Source organism: Sarcophilus harrisii, chromosome 3 (assembly GCF_902635505.1).
Source record: "Sarcophilus harrisii chromosome 3, mSarHar1.11, whole genome shotgun sequence".
NCBI lineage: Eukaryota > Metazoa > Chordata > Mammalia > Dasyuromorphia > Dasyuridae > Sarcophilus > Sarcophilus harrisii.
This window is the reverse complement of record NC_045428.1, coordinates 66,100,469-66,118,573: the sequence shown is the minus strand read 5'-3', so window position 1 is coordinate 66,118,573 and position 18,105 is coordinate 66,100,469. Positions and strand designations below refer to the sequence as shown.

The window sequence follows — 18,105 nt, the reverse complement described above, 5'->3', positions numbered from 1 at the left end:
GATTCTACAGTCTCAGAAAATGCCTTCTGTTTCAATGGTTTTAAATCTCAGCCTCCTAGAAGAATTTATTAAGTTTAGTTAGCTTGTGTTTTTCCAATGAATGGTTGTGAGAACCTTTTGTGCTAAGAATTTTTTTGTGTGTCTATAAGAAATAAATATCTGTCCCAATCCCAATTTATATTGTATATTGAGTATCTCTTTAATCCCCTTAAGGGGAATTAAACAAAACCCAAACTCTAAACAAATTTCCCCTGAGTATACCAGGGTGAAAATGTAAGAAGCCAACAAATACAAGAAAAGAAGTCTAACCCTTCTCATTAGAGGCCAGACTTCCCTAACACTGAATTGGCTCTGGAACAGAAGGGTCACCTTGATGGAGAGGGCGAAGATGCAGTGGCCCATTCCATCTGGGCCCACCAATAGTTATTAATAAGTGTTTACTGATTGACTGATTATTAGATGAGGACAGTGGTAGAGTGTAAGAAGGGGAAGAATGCTGGTTTTGGAGTGAGAGGACTTTCAAGGACCAGTTCTGCTCCTTGCTAATTCAATGCCCTTGGATAAACTATCTAACTTCTTTGGGGCTTGGTTTCCTTCTCTGTAGAATGTGGACTAGATGGTCTTATCCAGGTCTAAATCTAGAATCCTCTCAATTCTACAGGAGACATTCTACCATCCTACTACCTCCATTAGGTGCCTTCCAGCTCTAACATACATCCCTCACCTTCCTTCTGGACCTTTTGTCTGAATCTCTTTCTTCCACGTATTGCATGATTTGTATTATAATTTTTTTTCCATACACATCTTGTTTCCCTTACTAGACTGACAAATTTCCCAATAATTAGGGTGGAACATTTACAGGGCATGAACCTGACTGCCCATCAGAGAAACAAAGAGACACTGCTGAGGTCCCACAGTGCTGTGCCAGCAGGACCGGGATTGGAACCCCTGGATCTAATTTCCCTTCCCCTGCTTTGCAGCCTGTTTGCAGGAAGGCTCACTCCTCCCGCCTCCCAGTCTGTGAGACAGAAACTGGCTCCCTGGAACTGAGCAGTGGTGCTCCCATCAAGGCTCCTGTCTGGCTCATTGCTGGGAGCCAACATGAGTAAGCAATGTGGCCCACAAGCTGTGCCCAACCCACAGAACTCTCCTGGGAGCCCAGCTCCTTCCTTCTGCTGGCATTCTCACTTCACGGAGAGTGAAAATTACCCACCTTTGCACCAAGGCAAGCAAAGCAGGCACGGTCCAACTTCTAGGAACTCACAGCTGAAAACATGACAGGGACCCAGATGGAGGTGAGATTAATGACTCAGGTGCATCCAGCACTTTACAATTTGCAAAAACAGGTTCTTACAAAAGCCTGGAGGGGGAGGGACAATCCTCTTTATTTATTTTTTTAAAACCAGACCTGGGATTTCATTGAAATAGGGAACTCCTACTGAGGAGGTCCCTCAGCTCAGCAACTTGGGGAGCTGCCTCCCTTGGTGCTGAGAGGTTCATACAGTTCCAGGGTATGTCAAAGGCAGAATTTGAACTCAGGTTTGGGCTCTCTGTTATAACCTATCCCTCAGAAATCAAATATTGCCAAATGGACTTTTCAGAGGTACATAGATAGATATGATAGTTTGAGTCCCTTAGGGAAAAGTTAGCCCAGACTGGTTCTGGAACTTACAATCTAAAGTAGATAACTGCTGCTTGGGAACTTGAAGGGGGCACCCCGAATTGTGATCCGATCCTTCTTCCAGGTTTTTATCAGTTAAATGGGATTAATGTGACTGTCTGAGCTTCAAGGGGACCTGGGTTAGTGCCCTGTGCCTCTGGGCACTGTCTTAGTGCTGCTACTAAATCCAAGATTTGCAAATAAATGATGGGGGGATAAGGTAGGGGGAGGTAGGGGTACAATGCTCACAATATTTGAATATGCATTAAACATATTTTCTTTAGGTCCCTTTCTAGAAAAGTTCCTTCTGTACCTTGTCTGTAACATGCTCCCCTCAATTCTCTTAGATCCCCTAAAGTTCATCCCCAACACCATCCTGTTCCACTCCTGCAATAAGGGGACAACAGAAGGAAAGGTCCTAGGAGCTGGGAGGGACTTCAGTGTGTATTCAGCTCAAGCCTTGTGTTTTTTAGAGAAGATTGCTGTTGTTTGTCCTCATTCTTGAAAAGAACCATGACATCAGGGAGGTGATGCTATGACATCCAAATGAATTGGATTTAAGTGAGGGAGGGCCATGTGAGGTCACCTGTTCACTTTCCCCTCCGGAGCCATTTGGGTCCAGAGGCCAGACAGAGATCAGAACGACTGGAGATGGAAACCTAGGTCAAGGAGGTGATTTACCAATAGGTCACTCATCCAAGATAGGATTTGAACCCAGAATCTTTGACTACAGAGCTAACTCCTGCTCCACTGTAGCCCAATACGTCCTTTTGCCAAGATTCAGGAAGGCAATAGAAGGTGCCCTGGAGAATTACTGCTCCAGCTGCTCCGTGACTACAGCTGGGATTTATTCCTTCCAGGCCTGTTATCCCTGGCAATGGACTCTCAGGGCTCTCCAGAGCACAAACAGGTCATTCTCATTTTTCCCTTAAGAAAAAGAAGGAAATATACACACCCAATCATGTTAACTTCCCAACTCACTTATGCACTGGCTAATTAATTATGTGGCAGCTTAATTGGCTAATTATGCATGTGTGGTGATATTTTCAGCAGCAAATCACTTTATTTATGTGGATGTCTCTCAACAAGAGCTGTCTTTGGATAGGGGGAATTTACGAGTGTTTATGTTCAGGGTCTGCCAACTTATTTGGCTCTCATAGATCGGCAGAGCTTGGCAAATGGGATCCAGGTGGGGAGGGCCAGGCAGCAAGGTCATGGATCATCCCACTGGATCTTAAGAAAAGGGCCTTGCTCATAAAACACACAGACTACCTGAAGTCATTTTCCTTCCTCTTTTCATCTCTGACTCTTGTCTTTTCCCTAGTTTTAAACCTTCCTTTTCCCTTCTCCTTTTCTTTGTCCTCTCGACTCCCTTGTATTCTCTCCTAATTCAAATTTCTCCTCTTTCTCCCTCTTTCTTTTCTGTTCTTTCTCTCCTCCCTCCCTTTCTTCCTCTTCTCTCTCTGCCCAATCCCTTCTCTGTACCCAATTCTTTTCTCTCCTCTTCCCATCCCTCTTCTTTCCCTCAACCCTCTCCTTTATTTCTGTACTCCCTTATTCATCATTCCCTGTTATCTTTCTCTGACTCATGTCATCTCCATCTCTTTCCCCATGGCTATGTAAGGATTCCAGTCAATCCCTCCTCCTATTTCTAATTCTACTCAACTACTATTAAGCACCTATTGTGGGCAGAGAACTGTGTTAGATACATTGAGGAGACGCAGTGGGACACACTGTCCCAGCCTCTCCATGGTGGGAGAAATATTACACATATGCAAGAATTATGATTCCAAACAATATATATTAAGTGCATGAGACATGCAAATAAAAAGCCGAGCTGCGAAAGGATAGAAAATTAATTTCTGGCTGGGGGAATCAAAAAGGCTTCATGGAGGAAATGGCATTTGAGTTAAATTTTAAAAGATGATTAGGAATTCAAAGGGGTGAGGGGGTGAGAGATGGGTGCAGAAGGCATCCCATGCATGGGAAACATTGTAAACACAGGTATGGAGGCAGGAAGTGGGAGGAAGTGTTTTGGAGACAAAAAAAGAAACATATGGAAGGGTGATGTTATGAGAAAAAACTAGGCAAGTGACATCATAGTTTGGAGGTTCTTGAAGGAGTTTGACATTTCCTTGGCAGGTAGTAGGGAGCCACTGAAAAGTTTTGAGCAGAGAAGCAGAAACATTTGTGCACAGGAGAGATTTACTCTGACAGCAGTGTAAAAATGGATCAGACAGGGGAGAAAAGGAGAAGCAGAAAGTCCTGTTAGGAGAAAGGGCTTTGGATTGAAAACAAGCCAAAATCAATTCAGGGGGTGGAGACCAAGGTGATTTCTTCCCTCCCCAAACCCAACGATGTCCATATCCCTCTAAGGGCCTTGGGATATGGGAAAGAGAAGTGACCCCTCTTCCCGAACCTTTACCTGCAGAGGATTCTTTGTGCTTATGGCAATGACGTGGTACTTGTAGTAACACAATTCACAGCTCCAGCAGCCCCTCTCACTGATCCACTTGATCAGGCAGGGCTGGTGTGTACACTTGACTGACCCATCGCAGCGACAGGGACTCAGCAGCTCCCCCTGCAGAGAAAGAGCAAGAGGTGCAATGAGAAACAATGAAGAACAGAGCCAGAATCAAGGCAAGGGACATTTATTAAGTACCTACTGTATCCTGGACCCTGTACTGAGGGCAGATTGTTAGTAGGTGGGTGTCTCAGGAAGATCTGGCTTCAGGAAAGCCCACTTTGCATCCTTCCTCATTATACCTACTATTTGTGGGACCTAAGACACTTATTATGGCTCAAAACAGGGACAATAATAGCACTTACCAAATGATAAAATGAATATGCTTTGAAGACTTACAATATTATAGAAATTTATATCATACATTATATTTATATAATAAGGAATGCAAAAGAAGCTGAGGACATTTCTTCCCCCTGGAAATCTCTCATCTGAACTTGGAACAAGAGATTCTCCTTGAATGCAAGAGATAGGCAAAATAATTTCTGGATTTCTACTACTCACTTTTGATGTTCCTTTCCATATATAAACTGTCCTTCACGGAGGAAACAACCAAGTCTAATTCCTGGTCCTTTAAGGGTTAAAGTCTGGTGCTGAATCAAAGATACTAATTAAATGCAGGAGCTCAGGAGAATTCCCTGGAGACTGAGATCATTAAGACCAAGCCAATCTCCTAGGAATTCTAAAGGAAGGAAGAATCTAGTCTGACTTTTGCCTGACCCCAAATTGGCTTATTCTTCTCTAAAAGACTATTTCAAAAATCTTTTATACTTCAATTATTCTCACAATATACCTTTTTAATCAGCTGGAAATTATGATCTGGGGATAGGGGATAGGGATCCTGTGGTTTTACACATATAGAGAATTCCCAGGTAAGAAAGCAGATCAGCATTTTTTCCATGACTTAAAGAGTAGCCTAGGACCAGGAGAAGTCAAATTGCCTAGGGTCACACACATTACCTGGCAGAGGGACAATTTAGAGGTCTTTCTGACTGGAAGGGCAGTTCTTTAGGCCATGTTCTCCTGATATCACAGAATCAAATATATGTCCAAATATACTCCAGGGGCCTAGATTCATATCCTACCTGATACCTGTTACCCGTGTCGCCTTACACAAGTCATTTTTAACCCTGCTAGGTCTCAGTTTCCTTATCTGTTAAAAAGAGGGGGTTGGACTAGATGGTCTCTAAGATTCTTTCCAGCTCACTATGTAACTCTCAATTGTATTTTAACATTATGCATTCATATAGGTTATGCCCTATATGGGAAATACCTCCCTCCTCTTAATTTGTTTTTTAGCTCAGAAACTCCCTCCTCAAAGCTCTCCCTGATCATATCCAGTTAATCTTCTCTCTCTCCTCAAATTTCAGATCTCTTTATCCGTTCTTTCCTTTATCTCTACCACACCTAAGTTGTTTTGTATTTATCAGCACACATAATATTACCATCACTTCTCCACCTGAATTATACTCCTTGAAGGCAGGGACAAATGTCATTTTTATTCTCCTAATTCTAGCACCTAGCACAGTGTTCCAGAGAGAATAAATAATGAATGCTTGTGGAATGAATGTTCAATGTCTCTGGCGGATCTGGGATTCTGACACAGAGCTCTTCCCACCCAGACCAAGGCTCTCGAAATTCTCTCACCACCGTGTTACCGAGAGAATTGCTCTTCTCTGGTGCTTTGGAATAAAATGACAGACTCGGGTTTAACTGAGAGGTTTCAATGGAGTCCAACTAGAGACAAGAGGATGGGCAGGCTGACCTTCTGAGAACTCCTTCCTGTAAGAGGAGTACTTGTTAATTCATCATAAATCTCTGCTATCAACCATAAAGGAAAACTTTGAGGAGGTCTAAGATTGGTCTCTCTGAGTGACAACACTCAAAGGTGTAAGATTGTGCACCAAGACTGAATACTGAATGGTTTCCTTCATTTATGGATTTCTTTCCCTTTATTTTGTCTGGCTTCCTTTTTCTTCCTTGCTTTCTTTCAGCATTTTTGAGTTACCTGACTGCTATGGTGGCAACAGGTTAAGTGGCAGATATGTCCTTCAGCTCATATAGGCTCAGATGTATCCCTCCACAGAAGCCAGAGAAGAGAGGAAATACATCTAAAATTAGTGAGAGAAACAGCTAAACCTGACAGGTCCTGTTTGCAGCTCTAGAGGCTCAAACATATTTTCCCTCTCCAAACTCCAATTGCCTTTAACATTGGGGGAATCAGCGAGACAAAGACTGAGAAACTAAGACCAAAGAAGCACCTTTCTGACATCCTTAATCAGCCTTCTCTGACTAATTCTACCTCATTCGGTTTCTCCATTCACCTGCCATGATTGACAGGATTCACTAGAGGACAGGTATAGGGAAGAAATGGAGGAGTTGGGATTTTAGTCATCTCTTCCTTCAGCTCAATGCTATTTCACCCTTTTTTCAGAACACTGCTCCAAACCTGACTCCCCTATGAAGTCTTCTCAGGCTGACCTGGCCCTATTACTCTTTTCATTTCACAAGCCCTTGTCTTTTCACTCTTGCCAAATACATATGTGTAAGTCTTCTGAGGGTCAGTGAAATATGTTCAGAAGTGTGCTGGAGCCAGCTGAAACCAGCCAATTGTTCAATTTTCAGTTTGACATCTACAAAATTGGCTGCAAATCAGGGTTTGATTTATTGTTTTGTTATCTAGACCAAAGAGAGTGATGAAAAAGTTATTAATAAAAATTAAACTTGAAGGTAATTATTATTTAATTGGAGGACGGGAGAAGAGGTGGTTATTAAACATATATCAGCACATCTCTAGATATATACCATGTCGTATCTTATTTAATGGCTTGTGTTCTCATATGCTTTTTATGAAAGTTTGCATCAAGTGCTGATTTTCAATCTGACTGGAACAGGTAAATAAGAAGGCTCTCATCTCCTGGGGAATGTAAAAGAGGTATAAATCGCCTGCCCAGGTTGCTTTGAGGTATGGAAGAAAAAGATAACCTCTGATAGTCCCTTTTACCCTGAGATTCTATTCTTCTCAAGAGATTCTATTCTTCTCTTTCTTTCTCTCTTTCTTTCTGTCTCTGTCTCTGTCTTTGTCTCTCTCTCTGTATCTCTTTTTCTCTCTCTTTATCTCTCTCTGTCTCTATTTCTCTCTGTGTATCTATCTCCCTGTCTCTCTGTCTCCCTCTCTGCCTCTCTGTCTCTGTCTCTGTCTCCATCTCTTTGTCTGTCTCTCGCTCTCACTCTTGTTCTCTCTTTGTCTCTATTTCTCTCTCTGTCTCTCTCTCCCTATCTCTATTTCTCTCTCTTCCTCCCTCCTTCCTTTTCTCCCTCCTTCTCTCTCTCTCCCACCCTCCCTCCTTTCCTCCTCCTCCTCCTTCTTCTTCTCCTTCTCTCTCTCTCTCTCTCTCTCTCTCTCTCTCTCTCTCTCTGTTTCTCTCTTTTTCTCTCTCTGTCTTCCTGTCTCTCCATCTGCCTCCCTAGCTCTCTCTCTTTGTGTCTCTCTCTTTCTTTCTCTCTGTCTATATTTCTCTCTGTTCTCTCCATCTCTCCCTGTCTCTTTCTCTCTCTCTTTTAGAAGAGAAAATGAAACATCTCATCAGAAATACAACCCATCTGCAGAAAAGATCAAGGAAATATAAGAAAAGTCAGACTAACAAAATGTCAATAAAAAATAATCTTGATACAATGTTACAACAAATTATCAAGAAACATTGCCTTGAATTTCCAGAGAAAAAAGGCAAAGTAGAAATGGGAAAAATCTGCCAATCCCCACCTGAGATTCCAGGAAGAAAACTTACAGGAATTTCATAGCCAAATTTCAAAGCTCTCAGGTTAAGGAGAAAATACTGGAAGCAACAAAAAGGAAAAAAATTAAATATCATGGAGCTAAAATAATTATTACATAAGTCCCACAATCTACTATGTTGATGGAACAGACGTATTGAAATACCATATTCTATAAAGCAAAAGAGCTGGGGCTACAAATGAAGATAATTTACCTAGTAAAGTTAAGTATAATCCTGAATGGGGAAAAAATGGATATTTAATGAATTTGAAGACTTTCAGGGTTTTTGGATAAAAACTCCAGAATTTAAAGAAAAATTCAACATATAATACCCAGAAGAAACATAATGTAAATATTAAAGACTAATTATAAAGGACTTGATAAGGTCAAATTGTTTATTTCCTATATATGAAAATATTAGTAGAATGCTTATGATTGCTAGCATTATTTGGGTAGTTTGAAAGGAAGGTGTGGACTGAGTTGTGTATGATTAGATAAATTAAAAAATAAAAGTTTGTAGGAGATATGAAAAGGAACAATTATCTCAGAAAATGAGGTATAAAAGGAAAAACTGATGCAGAATAAGCTAGCAGTGAGAAAGACAGGTAAGCTACAACCTTTCTCTCATTAAGCATAAGCTAAAGAAGGAACAATATGTATATCTGGAAGAATATAAAAAGCCTTCTAAATCCAGAAAGAAACAAGAGGGTAAGGGAATAGGGTTGGGGGGGGGAGGAAGGATAAAAGAGGGACTCTTGGATGGGGAATTTTGGAGGTATGGGTATGTTAAGGAATTTGAGGGCAAGATAATGGGTAGAAGGAAAGCAGGGAAATCAGGAGGGATAAGGTAAAGAGAATGAGAAGGATAGTGAGAAAAAAGAGGAAGGAGAAAGATAGACAGTCAGCAGTTGTAGTTGAGAATATGAATGGGACAAATTTATCCACAAAACCAAAATGGATAGTAGATTAAAAATTTTGAATTCAACAACATGTTGCTTTCAGGAAACATAAAAATGAGAGATACACACAAAGATAAATACAGGGCAAGAATAGCATTTAGTATGTAAAAAAAAAAGCAGGGATTATCTCAGACAAACTTAAAGTTAAAATAGATTTAATCAAAAGTGAAGAATAGAGAAACTACACCGTGTCAGTAATATCATATTGTCTTAGACTATTTAAAATACCTGGACAGTATAAAATCCATGAATATATATATGTCTACCCAAATAGACACAGAAACTACATGAACATAAATATAAAACCTCTTGTGTGCAAATAAACTCAGATCTAAATAATTGAAGTAATATTTAGTGTTCACGGGTAGGTAAAGTCAATATAATTTTAATTTTTTAATGTATTTATTTATTTAAAACAAATTCAAAATAAAAAATAACAAAATAGAAAAAGAAAGACAGGAAAAACTACATTGTCATATGCCCAGCAAAACATCAAATAGGATTCAAAATATGTAACAATAAATTAACATTCCAAGAAAGCATATATAATAAAAGACATTATATTAATAACTGCCCATCTTTTTTTTTTTGTTTCCTTTTAGATTTTCCTTTGTTCTCTGCTGTGTACTTTTTCCTTTTTTCCTTTTCCTCCTTTCCTTTCTACTCCCCAACCTCCTTCAAACAGGCTACATTTAAGCATGGATATGTTTATATATGTATGTGTGTGTGTGTGTATAAATATATGTATATACATGTATACACACCACATATATCTATATGCACATACCTACATTTATACATACACATATTTATGTAAATATGTATATACACATACATACACAAATATCTAAAACAATATTAAAATAGAGGATATATAATGCTGATTTCTTTCTTGATTGAATTGGTTTTTAGTTTGTCTTTGTCCGAGATCAACGATTACTACCCTAAATTTTTTTTTAATAACTTCTACTCTTGATCATTGTTGTATTTATGTATACCTCTTATTTCCTATCCCTGCTAAGAAGAAGATCCATCCATAGATCCCTTCCTTATTTTCTCCCCTCACCCTTTTGCTTCCTCTTTATTCCATTCCCATTAATGTATATACTTTATCCCACTCCTTCTAATCTAAACATTTTTCTCTTTCTTATCCACCTTATCAATCCTCTTCCCCCTTATTTCTTAATAGGATTTTGGAGGGTGGTATATACCTTTCTTGGTATACATATATGTATTGTTCCCACTTTAACCTATTTCCTATATGAGTAAGTTTTCACTACAATCAGCCCTTCTCCCACTTCTAATTCCTGTGTCTGTTCTTGTTCTCATACATATAGTATAATTATTATTTTTACCTTTTCCTAGGCAATTTTGATTTTTAGAGTCATATCACTCAGCTCTATTCAACTCTTTCTTTTGGACTACCCAATTTCTAATATCAAATTTAGACATATGGTTTATATTTTCACATACAAAACAATTTGTTCTTATTGTGTACCTTGGAATGGGCCTTTGGTGTTGGCTCTTACATGTTAAATTTTCTATTTAGTTCAGGTTTGTTTGAGACAAAATCCTGAAAATCTGATAGTTCACTGAATGTCCGTTTTTTCCATTCAATATTATATTTCATTTTGCTGGATATAATATTTTTGGTCACAAGCCTAATTCATTTGATTGTCTATGTATAATATTCCAGAACCTGCAGTCTTTTATTGTAGCCACTGATAAATCCTGTCATTCTAAATTTAGCTCTAGCATATTTGAATTGGTTTTGTTTGTTTATTTGTTTCTTTTTCTTTTTTTGTTTATAATATTTTCTCTTTGATCTGGGCATTTTAAATTTTAGCAGTGGTGTTCCTATAAGTTTTCTGTGGTGATCATTGGATTTTTTCCCCCTACTTCTTTCCCCTCTTGCTCTATCACTTCAGAAGAATTTTCTTTCATTTTTCTTGTATTATATTCTTTTACTCATAGGTTTCAGGTAGTCCAAGTTATCTTCTTGATCTGTTCTTCAGATCTGTTCTTTTTTTATGTTTCACACTCTCTTCCATTTTTTCATTCTTTATATTTTGTTTTCTTATTTCTTGGTCCAATATAATATTAAATGATAATTTTACCTAATTAATCTATTTATTCAATATCACTCCCATTAAATTAGTTTTAAAATATATTTTCCTGAGTTAGAAAAAAATAACAACAAAATTTATTTGAAAGCACAAAAGGTCAGAAACTTCAAAGAAACTAGGGGAAAAGATATAAAGGAAATTGATTCGGCAATATCAAACATAAAACTGCATTATAAGGTGAGGGGATTGTTAAAGTGTAAAAAGGATAATTTAGATTATTTAAGTTAAAATTTTCTTGTATACATAAAACCATTGTAGCCAAGATTAGAAGAAATGAAGAGAACCGGGAGAGGGGGGCTTTCATAGACAATCTCACAGATAGTATGTGATTGAGTTGGAATATTACTCTAGTGTAAGAAATGATAAGCTGGTTGATTTAGAAAAAACATGGAAAAACTTACTTATGAAGGGAGATACCTTCAGAGAAACAGATGACAAGAGGAAATAAGCATAGCATGGCCTTACATACATGTGTACATTGTATATGTATATATGTATGTATGTATGTGTGTGTGTATGTCCAAGCTTAATTGTAGACTTCTTTGTAGTGGTGAGGGGAGGGGAAAAAAAATAAAGTAAAAAGTGCACAACAGAGAATAAAAGAAAACCAACAGGGAAGCAAAGAAAATCTAGGCAGTTTTGAAAACAATGTATAATATTTATTATATAGGTTTTCTTGAAATGGAAATTTATTGTTTTATATTGAATCCTCTATTATAGTCTACTAGTACATGGCAAGTTTTTTTCTTTCCTCATTTTGAATTTAAGTTTAAAGTAAAAAAAATTAAAAACTAGAGTTACAGTCCTTAAAATATTTTTTTAAATAAATCTGAATTTCTATATCAGAAAACCACCCCATATAACAAAGAATATTTTATAAGAAAAAAGAGAAAAATCAATCAGCAAAATCAATCAATACCCTTAAAAAATATGAATATATATATATATATATATATATATAATTTAATGGACAATTCATTCTCTCTTTTGATTCACTCAAGCAGATAATTTGCTCTCATACCAGTACCTCACCTACACACACACACACACACACACACACACACATCAATGTAGAATCTGCCTCCATCCCCAAGGCAAAATTTTTCAGCCTTTCTGCTCATGTCAGTTCACAGAAAACAATATAATATCAAAAGCATCCACCCATATACACAACAAAAACACAACAAAATCCAAATCCAGAGTGTTTTTTTTTTCATTTTCACAATAATTATTTTATTCTTATGGTATTTTTTTTTCACTTACACTTTAACTAATATAAGACAAATGCCCCTATTCATTCTATCTCTAGACTTACTCACCTGGTAAAGGAAAAAGGAACTTCACCTATAACAACAGAATTTATATACCAAACACAACAACCTGGGAGATGCAAGGAAGTATGAGAGATGTAGATTTAAATTTATAGATTTACCTATGGTTATTGCTGTTGTGTTTTAATCAACATAGATTGTTGTTCACTCACTTCAGTCATGCATGACTTTTTGTGACCCCATTTGAGGCTTTCTTGGCAAAGATCCTGGAGAGTTTGGGTCATTTCCTTCTCCAGCTCATTTTACAGATGAGGAAACTGAGACAAACAGGTTTAAATGACTTGTCCAGAATCACACAACTAGAAAGTTTTTGAGGCCAGATTTTGAACTCAGGAAGAAAAGTATATGTATGGCTATCTTCTATTTCCCTACCATAATCATCATCATCATCATCAAAATTATTTTTTATAAGTGTAGAATATAGCAGAAAACAACTTCGACCAACATAGTCCTGCCAGAATTCAGCTCTTACCACAAAGCAGACTGGACAAGTTCCCAAGATGTCAGGCCCTTGAGCTGAATTCCAAGAGAAACTTATTTCTGTGCTCTTACTTTGGCTCCCCCAAAATGCCAAAGGGCATAGATTATCCCATAAGTCATTGGGCAAATGCCAGGTTGGCCTCTGGGTCAGTCTTGCCTTGGTACCTGCCCTTGAAAAAATAATTTCCAGCCATGGTTGTATTACCACAATATCTCTATATCAAAGAGTATTCTGATATTCTCAAAATAAAATGAATTTTAATATCTTTGTATCATACCTATGAATAGAGTCATAGGTATTTAAAAAATAGAGAGAATTTAAAAAATTGGGAATCACAACTCTGTTCAATTGGACATTTATTAAGTATCTACTATGTCACAGGCAGGGCAGCTAGGTGATGCAGTGGATAGAGCATCAGGCCTGGAGTCAGGAAAACTATCTACTTGAGTTCAAATCCAGGCTCAGTTAATACCTGTATGACCCTGGGCAAGTAACTTAACCCTGTTTGCCTCAGTTTCCTTTCTATAAAATCAACTGGAAAAGGAAATGGCAAAACACTCCAGTATTTTTTGTCAAGAAAACCCCAAATGGGGTCACAAAGGGTTGGAAATGACTGAAATGGCTGAAAAATAAAATCTGTATGGTAAGATTCAAAATTCTAGGGATACAAAGAGAATAATGAAGTATGTCCTGCCTTTGAGGAGTTTACATTCTATAAGAGAGTAGGGTAAAAATATGCCATATAAATGCAGGTAATTATAATTAGAAGGTAGAATGTAGTTTAGGCAAAATACAGAGAGTAACAACAGTTAATATTAATGTACCACTTTAAAGCCTTGGACAATTGTTCCTTGAATTGTCCTGTTTAGAGACTGATTCCCAAGCTTTATTGCCAGGGGTAGAAATTCATTATATATATTATTTCATTTGATCCTCACAATATGCTATATAACTACAATTAAATATACTATATAGATACAACTAAACATACTATATAATTTATACTATGTAGTATATACAACTAAACTAGGATTAAACTAGATCAGGGCTTATTCATCTGAGTTTACTACATATTACATATTTTGATAACCATTTTTCTATATGTGATTTTCTCTCCAATGTTAAATTTTTTTAAAATTTAAGAACATTATTCTGAGGTGTCCAAAGGTCTCACCAGTCTACCAAGTGGGTCAGCGACACAAAACAGGTTAAGAAGTCCTATATTTGGTGCTTCCTAAAGCCTTTTCTGGCTCTAGGAAATCGCTGCTTATAGACTTCCTGCCAAGAAGACCTGGAGAGAGAACCCAAGCCCAGTAGGGAGCTCTCTAGACTTGGGACCTCCTGTATAATGTCTAATCTAAAGCCCTTTCAATTCAATAAATATTTATGAGATATCTGTTCTGCACAAGACCTCCTCTGCTGGGGGAGACAATATGTATAGAGATAAGCAAATGCAAATATAGCAGGGGGTAGATTGAAAAACATCTCTTCAAACATGTACTGAGCTCCGTGGGCACTTCTGGGAATTTATATGTTTAGCAAATCCTTTAAGAATGGGAGTTTGGGGATGATTCAACAGTCTCTCAGTCTGTTAACTGCAACAGGAAGGAGGTGGACAGGTCAAACTGGCCATTGATGTTGGAGGAGCCACTCACTCTGTGGACTTTAAAGGTGAGGTAAGGTCTGTTCTTGTTCTTTTCTGAATCTCTCTCTGGGATTTCCTATGATAGAGGGATTGGGCTCCACTCTCTTACTCCAATTAGTATTGATGGTTGCTCACACATACATGGCAGAAGGACCATGTTTGACCTATGCAAACAAAGCCTGGACCATGGGTCTCTGAAGACTTCTGTTTTGTATTTTTAACTTTGGGTATCAGGGATCAAACAATGATCCTAAGACAGATGTTTCCAGCCTGGAAGATAAGAGCTTAACAAGCTAAAAATTTCTAGCTCTCAGTAAATGCCTGTTATATCTGAAGCTAAATGCTTTTTGAAAGAAAAGATGATTGGTACCAGCAGAGAATAAGCCCAAGTCATGGGCTGGTTTTCCATAAGACATTAACTTTGAGGGAATGGTTTGGACAGTAAAAGCTGAGGAAGTAAAATATCTGTTCAGTTTTCCCACTAAATGTCTTATGTTTTAAGTATCAACTGACTGGGAGAATATAATGGAAGAGATGGGTTACTTTATCACCTTTTAAGTCTTTCTTAATGAACATTTATGAATCTTTTGCATTTAAGTATTTGGGGAGAAGGAACAGAGGAAATAAATAGCTAATTTATCTTGAATATCTTTCTTATCCCTTTTGGGAGACTGTAGGTTTGAGACAAACTTAAGTTTTCAGTGAATTTTCTCCTGGCCCTGAAATGAAGAGTTTAAAGAATGAATCAAAAAAAACAACCCTGATATCCTCTAGGAGAGGACTCAATTGATAGGACTCAGTCTGAATGAGTCCAGAGCTAAAAGTATCTGTAGTTATGCAAATTATATACAAAATAATATATCTAAAGAAAGAGGCAAAGCAACGGGATAGCCTGAACTCTATTCTCTGGGTACAATAAGATTTTGGAATCTTGAGATTTATTGTTCAATACTTTCTTTAACCTTCTCCTTCAGGCTGAATTAATCTCATCTCTTTTGCCCTTCCACATGGATTCTACTTTTCAAGCTGCATGGTACAGTGAGGTGATATTAAGCACCCTCTGGCTGCCAAATCAGGGAATCATTAAAGGTTTCAGAGTTCCTGGGTGAGGGATGGGGAGATCTTGACAATTATTCTTGGGAAGTCCTGCTTGGATATAAGTTGACTTCTTAGTTTCTAATACCAGGAGTAGAGAAATGAACAGGTTAATTGGTGGAGCTGAATGACAGCTTAAGGGAAAAGCTTGGGGGTGAGGAGTCCTTGTCCATCAGCTAAAAGCTGACCATAGGGGTAGGGTGGCAACTGCAGCCTCCCCTCAGCTAATCAGGCGCCAGCCGGGCCAGTAATTGCTACCAGCTCAGCCTGCTGGGAAGACCCAAGGCTGCCAGATCCCTTGCTGGGAATAGAATCGGATTTTAATTGGCTGCAAAGGCATCGTAGCAGGTGGTCTGGGGGAGGCTCGGCAGTGAAGCAGGTGAGGGGAAGCTTCAAGAAGAAGTCTCCCAATGGCATCCCATTTCCACCATCAGCACAGGCCGGTCTGGCCCATCCAACCCTGCCCAGGGATTTGAGAGTTGGACCCGGAAAGGTGAGTCTGCTGCTTCCAGCTAGTCCAGTCCCAAGGAATTTCTTCACTCTCAGCGCATCAAGTTCACCCCATATCAAGAGATCCTCCTGGGCGTCATCTCTGAACCTGCTTCAAGCCCTCCTCTTCTGTTGACTGTGGAAATAACATAGTGTAGTGACATGAGCATGGGAGACCTCAAGTCAGAAGATGTAGGTTCAAATTTCAGCTTCATTATCTCTCTGGGTCTCAGTTTCCTCATCTGTACAATGAGGAGACTAACCTCCTTTTTTCTAAGCTCCTTCCCAATTCCCTTTCCAATGTTTCATGAATCTATACAAATTCTGAATATTTAAAATCTAATGTATAAGGCCAGCCATCAAGATCAACCCTAGGTAGACAGTCCCATTGACTAATCTTCCTAGGGGATACCACATTCTTGCATCAAACCAATTTAATAATTCATAGATGCTGTTGGATGCAAGATGATGGGCTCATCTGTGGTTAGACCAAAGGTTTCATAGAATCCTATGAGACAAATGAAAATCTGATCATACCTGCTTTATAGAGTAGCCACTAACTCAGTGCTTGTGCCCCCAAACAATGCTTAGATACATGTGAGGTGTTCAATAAATGTTTGTTGATCAACTGGTGATCGGCTAATTTCAACAGGGGAAACTAAGGGATTCCCAACTCCCCTGAAGAAGAGAGCTCTCAAAAAGGGAGAACACATTCTTGTCTGCCCAACCTACACTAGTACTACCTTCCTCTCACCCCACCCTGGCTGGAGAAGGGGACATCCTTCCTAATGGAAACTTTCAACCAGCTTCTGGCAAAGCCAGATGGCTCTAGGACTGACAGCCAAGAACACCTGATTTCAAATCTGACCTTGGGTAACAAGTTCTCATCCATAAAATAAAGATAATAATAGCACCCTTCTTCCAGGTTATTGTGAGGCTCAAATGAGATAATGTTTGTAAAGTTCTTAGCACAGTACCTGGCACATAATAAGTGCTTAATAAATGCTTGTTCCCTTTCCCCAAAAGAATGATAAAAGTTCCAAACCTTTGTGGTTTTCTTTCACTATTATCCTATATCTGAAAAATATTTTCATTCCCTTCTTTCACTATTGAATTTCCACCTATCCTCTAAAAACTCTCCTCTAGAGATAATCCAAGGGTCCAATGTTGATCCCCCTGTTGGTATCTCTTATCTGATACCTCATCTAGCACACTGATTTATACCTTTCTAATGCCTTTATTAAGCAATGTAATCTATTATACATATAATACACACATAGGAGAGGGTAAAATGAGCATGAAAATAAGCATTTGTCCACTGAGAGGCAGGTGCTATTAATATCTGCATTGTATAGGTAAGAAAATGGAGGCAAGTCACATAACTCATGAAGGCCTGGGGAAGAGAGAGGAGATTTGAACCCAACTCCACATCACTCTATAAAACTATAGATAGTTCAGTGCTATCAGTGTTGTAATACTGCCTCTGATGCATACATACAATCAATCCGTATTTCAGTCAAGAAGTAAGCAGGAAGGGTAAGCAGAAAGAAACACCAATTCTTTATCCCATTTAGAATGTTGAAACAGAATATGTATTCTATATATCCAAAGCTCTAATGCAATGGAATCCAGAAGATCTGGGTTCAAGTCTTATTTCTGACATTTAAGAGGTGTATAACCCTGGACAATTCATTTAATCTCTTTAAAACTCAGTTTTGTTATCTATAAAATGAGATGATTAGATTCCATGGTCTTTTTGGTTTCTTCTAGATTTAAAGACATAATTTTCCAATCCTTTAAGATCCTCAAGAAAATCTATGTAATTTGGGGAAGAATAAAATATTATTTAAAAAAAGAAAATTCATAGAATATATCTACTAAGTCACAGACAGATTTGTAATGTAAGTTGGTGGAAAGAATTAGCTACTCAAGAGGAAATCATGTACTATATGTTATAGCCATTTAAATTCTCTTAAGAAAGAAATCTCCATTTTGAACCTCCCCTTCATTCCTTGATCTC

At 38.2% G+C, this 18,105-nt stretch overlaps 1 protein-coding gene across 1 annotated transcript in view; it reads right to left on the bottom strand.

The window, feature by feature from the left end:
* MARCHF4 (membrane associated ring-CH-type finger 4) overlaps window positions 1-18,105 on the bottom strand; it is a 122,963-nt gene that overhangs the window by 32,437 nt on the left and 72,421 nt on the right. The window contains exon 2 of the mRNA XM_003765947.2: window positions 4,086-4,241. Coding sequence (XP_003765995.1) covers window positions 4,086-4,241 — 156 coding nt within the window. The remainder of the gene's footprint in view (window positions 1-4,085; window positions 4,242-18,105) is intronic.